General features: G+C 45.2%; 1 protein-coding gene and 1 long non-coding RNA gene across 5 annotated transcripts in view; one reads left to right on the top strand and one right to left on the bottom strand.

The window, feature by feature from the left end:
- Positions 1 to 7,585, bottom strand: part of USP3 (ubiquitin specific peptidase 3) — a 36,698-nt gene extending 29,113 nt beyond the window's left edge. Inside the window, exon 1 of one of the 2 annotated variants that reach the window (XM_089538149.1) lies at positions 7,068 to 7,585. In XM_089538149.1, coding sequence (XP_089394275.1) covers positions 7,068 to 7,279 — 212 coding nt within the window. In that variant the 5' untranslated portion in view covers positions 7,280 to 7,585. The remainder of the gene's footprint in view (positions 1 to 7,067) is intronic. The other variant, XM_089538150.1, reaches the window with a different exon arrangement.
- A 459-nt stretch (positions 7,586 to 8,044) lies between these two features.
- Positions 8,045 to 10,175, top strand: LOC149307111 (uncharacterized). 3 transcript variants are annotated; one of them, XR_016282349.1, is made up of 3 exons: positions 8,045 to 8,228; positions 9,322 to 9,816; positions 9,918 to 10,175. It is a non-coding gene; the product is annotated as an uncharacterized LOC149307111 (long non-coding RNA). The 3 variants fall into 3 exon arrangements; XR_016282347.1 differs by having other exon boundaries at positions 9,322 to 10,175; XR_016282348.1 differs by having other exon boundaries at positions 8,045 to 8,169; positions 9,322 to 10,175.
- Positions 10,176 to 11,113: the final 938 nt, after the last annotated feature.

An 11,113-nucleotide genomic window follows, 5' to 3' on the forward strand; every position in this document is an offset into this window, starting at 1 on the left:
GAGTTGAAGTGGTCTCAATCTGGATTAATATTACAATGTGTTTTGCATCAGAGTTTTCTTTCCTATGAAAGTTATCATCCCATTAGACTACTGGATTTCAGCAGATATCTTAACTCCATACACAACAGCCACAGAGAAAGAGCATGCCCAATCTCTCTCTATCAACCTGATATTCCTACACAGATTTATTTTTTTACATTTGTTTACAGACCTGCTCAGAATGATATTGATCCTCCTTTGTGTCTCTGTACATTTTAGACAGGAAATTGGGAAACACACACACACAACCAGGCAGATTATTTCCCAGCCTTGCTACCTCTGTGACTATGTGGAATTTTTACACAAAGGAAAGGAACTCCGAATTCCACTCAGCAGGGAACTCCCAAAGGAGGAAGAGGGCAAGGCCTGGCCCCACATCCAGGGCTCTCTGGGAAATCAGGACACAAGGCAGAACATTGTACAGCCTCTTGGCCTTAACAGTCAGCACTGCAAATGTACCAGATGGGAAAGATCTGGAGGAAAGGCTGGAAAGGGGGTGGCCCTGCGAGGGAAGCTCCAATACCCCAAAAGGGACTTTCTTTTTAAGAGCAGAATCCTGGCACTCCAGCAAGTACTGCTCCAGTCACCCAAGGTGCTTGTATATACAACGGGCCAATTCAGCAAAAATGGGGATTAAATGCCACCGTTGGCTTTGCAGGAAACCATGGGAGACAGACAGGCAACATTTCCGTATAAGTTCAGTCGATTATGACTAGGCATTCATGTCAAGGGACTACCTTTACCTTTATATATACCAAGTCCATATAAGTAGTGGGCCAGACCCTTTTAAGCCACACTAGTAAGGCAACTCCATAGGCTAAACCCAACTGCTGGCTCCAACCCGTCCTTTGAGTCCATGGAACCTACGTAAGTGATATCTTCTACAGACATGGGTCTACTCTACCTGGGTCTACCAATTAGATCTATCTAGCCCAATACGTATTTCCCTGTGTGCAAATCTGCCACAACTGCTCATAATTCACTACATTTCAACCCTGGAAATTTTTATCTTGCTTTCCTTGAGGAGGAGGAACCTCTTCGACATACAATCTTGCTTGCCAGCTTTCCTTTCCTTTTGATAACCTTAAACTGGGGTTAAGTCTGACCTTAAAGGCTAAGCTTGTAAACACATTTCTTCAAGGTGGTTGTTTTTTTAAAAAAGTGTTTTTATCCACATGCCTGGCACTCCTATAACACCATACGGCAAAATCAGTTCTCCTTTAATGCCACACAGAGAGGAAGATAACTGGGTTTACCCAAAGCACTAGCATTAGTAGTCATTGCAGTATTTCCAGGAAGGAAATAAAAAAGGAGCTTTGAGTAAACTAAGAGCACAGATAGACAGACATGGCCATTTTCCCCTCCACTAAAGACAACTTCAGAAAATACCACCAGCAATGCCTCTTCCCTGCCACTTTTCTGGATCAAGTCACAACAGATTCAATCTACAACCCATTGCATTGAAAATGGATAATTAAAACTTGCAAATTCTAAAGAGGTTTTCTACTTCTCTTAGTGAGGATACTGAGGCCTGTTACAGACTGCCAAAATAAAGCTGCTTCGGGTCTCTTTGGAGGTATGCTGTTTAAATGATGCATGGGTCCTAAGAGTCCGGAGGTCGCGCCAAAGCCACACTCCATTCCTAAGCACTGGAGTGCAGCTTTGGTGCAGCTTCCGGATTCTTAGGATGCATGCATCATTTAAATAGCATACCTCCAAAGAGACCCCAAGCAGCTTTATTTTGGCAGTCTGTAACAGGCCCGAGAGAAAACAGGGGAAGTTACAAGGGCACAGCAGCCATTACCGAGTAAAACATAAATAAGGGACAGATTTACTTCCCCTTCAAAATGTGTAGGAGATCAAAAGGCACCCGAAGAAACCGTTCTGTTTGCACAAAAGTACAGTACTGCAAACTCACTGCAAGCGCCTTGTGCTCCTTCTCACCATTAAAGCCACAACAGGCCTAATGGAAAATCTTATGCTTGCACCTTAACATGCATCTTAATTATGTAAATATTGACCGAAGCCCTATGTACACACAGAGGATTCACATTAACCAGCATTTCCTGCTGGGAGACTCTCTCTTTCTTTAATTCAGATTTTTTTTTGCACCGTATATACACCCTCTAGCATGTTCTGGCCCAGCGCACAGACGGGGCCTAAACTCAAAAACAGAAGTGGCGCCTTCCAGCACATTAAACAAGTGCAACCTCTTCGGACCACCTCCATCTTTGGTTCAGTTTCCTTCATGACTGCGAACAAAAGGCCTCCGAAGAGATTCCTGCATTCTTCCGAGACGAAGGCAAAAAAGAGCCCCTGGGAGAGACAATATCTCCCCGCCAGACAGACACATGGCTGGGATCAGCCCTGCTAGCCTCCTCTCTCTCAGAAAGCCAGACAAAGCTCCACACAACTGGGCAGGCCAAGCATTCCCAAGCTCACAGAGAGGGAGGATGAGGAGAGAATGGGGCCTACAAAAACATTGGGGGCCAGGGGGGAAATGGAGGAGGGGAGACGAATGGCAGGATCCATTGCAGAAACCCAAAGCAACAGGCTCCAAGGTGCTACCTTTAAAATGTATGAGGGTTAAGTATGTAGAAGAAGGTAAGGGTAAGTTGAATGGAAGTAAAATTGAAGGGAATGTAGATAAGGAGGAGGAGAAGGGGTTGGAGAGGAATTACAGAAGGAGTAGTTTAAGAAAAGATGATGGGAAAGGTAGGTACTAGAAGAAAGAAAAGGAGAGGGAGGAAAGAAAGAGGAGCAGGAGATGAAAGGAAAAGAATGAAGAGAAGAACGAAGGGGGGAAAATAATCAATGATTGGAGGAGTATGAAAGTGGACCTAAATGTATTTCATTGTAACTAAAGCTTTGTACAACTGTGCGCTATTTTAATATGTTGGTATGTGTGTTTGTATGTTTTGCTTGTATGTATTTTCTTTCTTCAATAAGAAATTATAATATAATAAAATAAAATACAAAATTCAGCATCTTCGTCCAGAGAGAAGAGCGGGGACTGAAGTCTCTCCCCTGAGAAACAGAAGAGAACTCAGGGCACCAAAATTCCCTTTTCTCGCATCCATGGACCAAAACATCCCAAGTGTATCAGCTGAGGACAAAGGGAGGCAAAGACCACCAAGGAAACAGGAACCCAGTCCAGAATATTGGGAGGGAAATTGCAATAATTCCACTTCCCCCCCCCCCAAAACAATATAGGCACACTGTTTACGTTTTCGGTGGGGCCCCCCAGCCTGTTCAATGAAGGAACAAATGGAGTGAAACAAAAGCAGCAGAAGGAATCCTAAGGTATGGAGGGGGGGTTCCCATTAAGAAATGAGGAGCTGACCCCAAAAGAAAATCTGTCAGAGGTGGAGCAGGTCCCCATGCAGCAGGGCAGTCTGTAAGGTCCAAGAACGGACTAGATGTTACAGTGCATCTAGTTTGTAAGGTCAAGAACCAAACGGGTCTCCCAAGGAAGAGGCAAGAAAGTGTAGGGTCCCAGATCTTAATGCAAAAAATGTGGGAGAAAATTAGCATTTACAAGCCAAGAAGGAAAGAAGTGAAAACTTAGCATCCTGATAGAGAATGTGTGTGTGTGTGTGTGTGTGTGTGTGTGTGCTTATTTCTTTAAGTCACCTGTTGTGGTGACCCCATGAATTTCTGTAGGCAAGGGATGTTCAGAGGTGGGTCGGTCAATTCCTTCCTCCGAAACAGAGCCTCCAGCGCCTGGGATTCGCTGGCTGCCTCCCATCCAAGTAATGGGGACCCCTGTGCATACCAAAATCCATGCTCAAGTCCCATTATATACAACGGTGTCGGAAAGGGCAAAATTAAAGTTTGCTTTTTGAAATTTATATCTTTTTGGAACATTTTCAACCTGTGGATGGTTCAATCTGCAGTTTGTTTTTGCTGTGTGCCTTCAAGTCGTTTCTGAATTATGGCGACCATAAGGTGAACCTATAATGGGTTTTTCTTGGCAAGTTTCTTCCGAGAGGAGACTGAAAGAGTGTGGCTTCCCTTGGGTCACCCAGCGGGCTTCTATGACTGAGCTGGGAATCGAACCCTGGTCTCTGAAGTCAGGGTCCAACACCTGAACCACTCAACTATGTTGGCTCTCTGAGGGTCACCTGTACTGACCATGGATCTGGTGCCTTGAGAGTACACCCGTCCCTCCACATTCTCTGGTTTTAGGGGCATAGGCCCCCCGTGAATGTGGGGAAACCGCAAATAACAAGAACGCTTACGTTTTTACCTCAAGACAACACCTCTCTAGGAATCTGCACTGCAACTCTGTGCTCTCGCCACAAATCTCCCTCTAACTTCTAGGAAATTTGTATTTTAAAAAACTTAATCTCTTCTGTGGTTTAATCTTTGTTTTATTGCTTTAGCTACTATTTTATGATGGGGGGGTTGGGATATGGGAATGTTGATAATTGTGAATTTTTTATTATATTTTATTGTTATATTGTCTTTTGTAATCTACCTTGATTCCCTTGGGAAAAGGCAGAATATATTACTATTATTATTATTATTATTATTATTATCATCATCTGCCAGATATTGACCATAGAGTTGCACTGGAGGACCTACAAATGCCTAGCGGAGTGACCTCTCTAGGAATCTCTAGGTCCTCCAGGGCAACTCTATGATCTACATCTGCTAGACAGTGACCATAGAACTGCGCTGGAGGACCTACAAATGCCTAACGGAGTGTCCTCTCTAGGAATCTCCAGGTACTTCAGTGCGACTTTTGGTTAAAGTGGACCATAGAGTTGCGCCGGAGGACCTAGATATTCCTAGAGAGAACATACTGATACAATCTGTGAATAATCAAACCTGCAAAAGCCAAAGCCGCAAATGAAGAGGGATGACTGTATTGATTAGGGCAGGGGTCGGCAACCTGCGGCCCGCGGCCTGCATGCGGCCCGCCAAGTCGTTGGGACCAGCCCCTGCTCAGTCCTGCTGCCGATTGCTGCCGCCAAAGACCCTGCGGGGTGTTTGGCAGTGGGCAAGGGGGGGCAAAGGCCCTGTGCGCAGGTGTGCGGGGCCATTGGCCTCTTGTGCAGGTGCACAGGGAGGAGGATGGTGATGGTGATATTGATATCAGCCAGCTTCAGAGGCACAGCCAATGTAAGTTGCTGTGATTTTAACAAACTCATGCGCAGTGAAGAAAAACCACAGTCCCTTGACCAAGTACACACTTCTGAGAAGAACAGTTGAACCCGAGGGCAAATCACTTCTTGTGAGACCACCTTGACATGTTCAATATGCGTAGCCATGTGAACCTTTCTGCCATCTGTCTAGGAATAATGCCCAAATGTCCTCCATTTTGATCATGCCTAAGAAACATGCATTTATATTAACATTTTTTAAAAATCACCAAATCTTTTTTGCATGTCCTCCATTTTTTAAAAATGTGTCCTCCATTTGAAAATGTTGTTCTATATTATTTAATTATTTATCCCCCCCCCCCCCCCCGGTTGTCTGGGGGACAGCAACCCGGTCCCCGGCTCAAAAAGGTTGCCTAGCCCTGGACTAGGGCCTCCCAACTACAGCAGAGCAAAGCAATCAACTGGTGAATCACTACGTGGATACACTGGACCTACTCTATAGAGGACTAAGAACAGGATTTTGGCCTCATAATGTGGCACTCACCTGCCCCCAAAACTCACAAACACACACCATAAAGCCATAGTAAAGTTAGACAAAGCCGGAAGAACCCAAAAGACCAGCCTTGGCCAAAAGAGAGGAGGAAAAAGAAGAGAAAACAACCCAAAAAGGGAGATTTTTGGTGGTCAAGAAAAGGAGTTCATTGTGGGAACAGAGCCTTTCCAATGGGAATTTAGGGAGAAGGAAGGAAAAAGAAGGATTAAAAAGAACAGCAATAGTCATGGCTATAATAATAATAATAACAATAATAATAACAATATCATTGTTATTTTATCTTATTCATTTTTATGCCACCTTTCTCCCAACAATCCGACCCAAAAATAATGATGCCAGGTTCAAAACAATAGAAATACAGATATGCAGCATTTATAAATAAAGCAGAATAATAATAATAATAATAATAATAAATGAAGAGCAATTTTAAAAGGCATTAATAAAACTCTAAATGTTATTCATTTTATATGCCGCCTTTCTTAAATGGGTTGAAACTGTGAATTTACAGCACATTATAAATAAAGCTTATGAGTAATAATAATAATTTTACCCAGTTTCTTGTTTTAAAAAACACATTTTCACTTCAGTCAAGCTTTAAAAGCAATACAAACGTCTAAGACATCAGCACAAATGTATATATATATATATATATATATATATATATATAGTATAGAGGCAGACACACAAAACGAAGCTGAAAGGGTTTGCATCTTGTTTAAGTCCAACTTTGTTCCTATTTAGACACAGATCTTATTGTGTGTAATTGTTGTGTTTTTGACTTTTGGGCTTTTAAAGTGTAATTCTATACTTCTTAAATGAAAGTATTCTAATGGTTGTTTAAAGATTTATACATACATATATATATATATATATATACACACTCTATATTTATATCAACCAATACATATAGTTTCTCTCTCATATATATATATATATATATGCGCACACTTTTTAACCAATTTATACATATATATTCTCTCTCTTTCTATATATATATATATATATATATATATGGACCACTATGTATATATTTTCTCATATATATATATACTTTTTAACCTATACATACATATATTCTCTCTCTCTCTCTATATATATATATATATGTATATTATATACACTCTCATTTTTAACCCACTGCATATATACTGTATATATATATATATATATATATAGCCCCTCTCTGTCTAGGGACCACTCCGCAGAATGGCTTCCTGACCCAGACACTCTCTAGCCAGCCCTTTCCACATCCTCTCCACAGGAATAGCCCTCCCTTCCTTCCTCCGGCCTTTCGTGCCCGGAGAACGGAGGGAGAGGAGGGGAACAAAGGCCCGGGAGGGGAAGGGGAAGGGGAGTCGGGGACGCACCGCTGCAGCACCAGGAGGAGGGCGAGCCCTGAGGGAGCTTGGCCGAGTCCGGCGCCACGCAGACGCTCCACGGAAGGTGAGGGCACTCCATCTCCGGCGGAGGAGGAGGAGGCGCCTTCTTCTTCTTCAGGCCCAAAGGAAACGTTCACCGGAACGCGCGCGACAGAGAGCGAGAGAGTACGCGCCCGCCTCCTCCCAGCGCCACTGCGCATGCGCACGCCGGCAAGCGCACCACGCCAGAAACAGAGAGAGGGAGGGATGGCGGGAGCGCGCTCAACCGGCCACCACCGCCACGACGCCGTTACGTCACGACGCCGGCGCTAAGGGGCGGAGCTTCGCTCCTCATCGCTATCTCCCTCTCCGCCGCTCCTCTATTGACGTCATGACGCAGGCGTTAGGTGGGCGGAGCTTGACCCCTCGGATCTCACATTCTCCGCTGTCGACGTCACGACGCCAGCGCTACAGAGGCGGAGCTTCACTCCTCATGGCTCCCTCTCCGCCCCTCCACTGCAACATCACTCATTGTCTCTCTCCCCGCCCCCAGCTGTTGACGTTATGACGCCAGCGTTACGGGGCGGAGCTTCACTTATCTCGCACACTCTCTCCCCGCCCCTCCGCTGTTGACGTCACGACGACGCCGCTACGTGGGTGGAGCTTGACTCTTTCATATATTAAATATTTTATATATATATATATATATATATATATATACACATATTTTATATCTATTTAATATATGTTTCTACCAGCCCCCCACTAATGACGTCATGACGCCGGCGTTTCGGGGGGCGGAGCTTGACTCCTATGTCTCAGCCCCTCTGCAGTTGACGTCATGACGCCGGCGTTACGCGACTTCACGCTAATGTCGTCGACTTCCTCATCATCTCACTCTCTCCCCGCCCCCTCCACCGCCGTCAACGTCATGACGTCATCTCCCCGCCCCTCGCGCTCTCCCGTCCCGATCCCAGTAAAAAGGAATCCACTTTCCTCGTTTTCCGTCCTCCAAAGCTTTTTCTCGCCTTTTTCAAAAGAGAATCCGACGCCAAAGAAATAGTAATGGAAGGCGGTGGTACGGCACTTCCGGCTCTCCCTGCGGGGAAAGGTGGTAATAAATGCGGGAAAGAAAGGCTATCGGGAGGAAAAGAGGATTCCTCGGAGAGAGTGAGAGATGGGGGAAAGATGGAATGGCGGTGACGGTTTTCCCCTTCGATCCCTCAGTCCCTCAAAGGGACGTCGGAGGGGAACCGGAAGTGTTGCGCGCGCACTCTCTCCTTATCTCTAGGGGCTCCAGCGTCCCATTCCGCGATCCAGGTCCCTGGTTTTCCTCCCTCCCCCTTTTCTTCTTCCTTTCTTCCTTTCGCTGCTGCTATTCCTCCTCCGGCCGCTAGGCGGAGAGGCGGGAAGAGCGCATGCGCCAAGCCCAAGGCTTTCTCTTGCCAGAGCTGTGCCGCTGCTGCTGAGGCTTTGCTGCCCCGAGGCGCCTCTGAGGCCTTTCAAGCAGGCTTTGCAGAAGCGTGGCTGGCGGCTGCTGCGTGCCTTCAAGCCATTTCTGAACTGCGGAGGCCCCTGTTAATGGGGTTTCCTTGGCAAGACTGCCTTCCTCTGAGGCTGAGAGTGTGTGACTTCATGCCCAAGGGGAGGCACCCAGTGGGAGGACAAGGCACTGCGGGATGTAGGACACTGTGGGATCCCTCCTGGACAGAAGGATGGATGGAGGACATGTCCTGGGAAAGGAGGACACTGAGGACTAAATCCCAGAGCCCTTTCTGTGCCCTGCAGCTCCCAGGAGCGGCCACCAGGCGGCGCCAGCAGGCAGCCTTGGCCGAGGTTCACAGCCAGAGTCCATTGGGAGTCCTGGCCTTCAGCCACTGAGGAAGGCAATCCATTGCCAGATCATCATAACAACAATATGAACTCTGCTGATGGGGAAATGGCCTTAGATGCTTTTCCTTACAAAAGAATGCTGTCTTTCAAACTCTTCTCCAAGGACATGATGATGATTATAATTATTATCATGATAGTATGCTCTTGTTTTGGGACTCAAAGCGGCGAACGGCACCAGTCTAGAAGCATGCAACTGGCTCAAAGCATAGATAGCTTTAAAAACATTTTGAAAAGGGAAAAAGCTTTAATTATTATTATTATTATTATTACTATTTGTTCACGACATTAAAAAAACAGTACAATTAAAAACACAAAAAAGTACAATTAAAGTATTAAATACATGTAAAACTCTCTCTCTCTATTTTCCCAGGTCTTTGAACATTGACTGCAACAGAAGGCCCTTTTTTAAGTGCAGTGTGCTCTACTTTTATTTGCGTTGCCATTATTTAACAGCCTTTGGGAAAGAGGCTTAAACGGATGTTTATCAGTATTGTGCATTGAGCTGTTCTTAAAATGATCCTCAGATCCATCCGCTGCTTTGGGCTCATTCTTGGAGACAGGGCAGGAGATTAAATAATCAATGGCAGTGGAGGCCGGGGGCAATTCCCGCTCAGAGTGGGCACTTTCGTAATTTGTGTATGTATGTGAATGTATTTGTATTTGTATCGCCATTATTTAACGGACTTTGATAAAACTGGTTTAAATGGATGTTTCTCATATTGTGCATCGAACTGCTTTTCAAACTTTTAAAGGATATATTAAATAACATTAAAGAGTCAATCAATCCATATATTCCTGAGGCCAAGGGCCACGCCAGCGATGCCACTGGATGCAAAGAGCGGTCATTTCCTTCCATTTTCCCCAGGTAATTTACGTCATTGCACTCGTCTCATAAAAGCGCACTGAGATGCCTGTGTTGTTGTGACTCTACACAAACCCTGCCACTTTCTTTCCCTCCCAAACAAGGTCCCTGTTGCCAAAATAGCCTTTCGGACGGCGCTATTCCCACAGCCCTGTGTTTCTTGTAAACCAGAGAGGCTGACCGTCTGGACTGCGCCCGTTCTGGGCTTCGTGGAACCAGCTCTTCCCTGCCTTGGAGGCCTTGGCACCCATATAATTACATTACAAGCAGCCGCCATGCTTCGTTTTTCCCCCCTACAGGAATAATACATTACAGAGCGATCGGGGTATAGATATCAAGATATTAAAAATCTGTGGCATTAATTAAGTTTGTGAACTGCATTCACCTCTTCTTTGGCGCATTCTTGACCATAAACAAAATCTATATTTTGGGTTGTCTTCCTTTTATTTGAATGGGGGGGGGGGAATCCCATGGAGATTTAGGACTGATTTGGGCAGAGGAGAAGGGCTTTCCATTAAAGACACATGAATTGGACAATGACCTGGAGCTTAACGTGGCTTTTCTTTTCGGTCAACATTTGCTCATCCCAAAAAGGGGGAATCGGTGGTCGTTTCCAAAACAAACAGCAGCAGGGACCAAATGCTGGCGTCCTTCCCTTCGCCTTCGCCTTCGCCTTTTTATAGCTGAGAGGAAAATAAAGGTGGATCTTGAAAAAGTCACTCATTTCAGGTTTGGGGTTTCTGCCAAAAACTCATTACTTAAGTGTCCTTTGGTTAAAAATGTCCTTCGGTGGAAGGCTTTGCTTTGTGGGCCACCTGGACTTCTCAGGGAGAGAGGTTTTGGCACCTGGCGCAGCGTTCGTCTGCATTTCTGAGCCATCCTTTCTAGAGGAGTGAAGGCCTGGGGAAAAAGCCAATAAAAATTAGGGGGGAAATCTTTTTTCCCTTCTAAATCATGCTAAAATAAAACATTTCAAAGCTTATTTTCTTGGCTGAGTAGCAGACACACAGAAGCAGCCTAAATGTGGCCATTTCCCCAGTTTTTCTCTGAAACTTGTTGGTGTTCCAGTCTGTAGAGAGATCTCTTTTGGCACCTTTGAGACTCACTGAACGAAAGAAGGTTTCATAGACTTAAGTCTACTTCCTCAGGTGCATTTGGGATTTTGGCCCTTGGGGTCTCTTCCAAACCTATAACTCTATGACTCTAAACCCCAGGATCCTGCAAACAGCACACAAAGTGAATGGAGAAACAGCCCTGCAGCTCCCCAAGCATACATAGATGTGCTATTGATGCGCCTTTG

The sequence above is a fragment of the Sceloporus occidentalis genome, unplaced genomic scaffold, assembly GCF_023333645.1.
Source record: "Sceloporus occidentalis isolate IW3139 unplaced genomic scaffold, rSceOcc1.0.p SCAF_9, whole genome shotgun sequence".
Classification (NCBI taxonomy): Eukaryota; Metazoa; Chordata; class Lepidosauria; order Squamata; family Phrynosomatidae; genus Sceloporus; species Sceloporus occidentalis.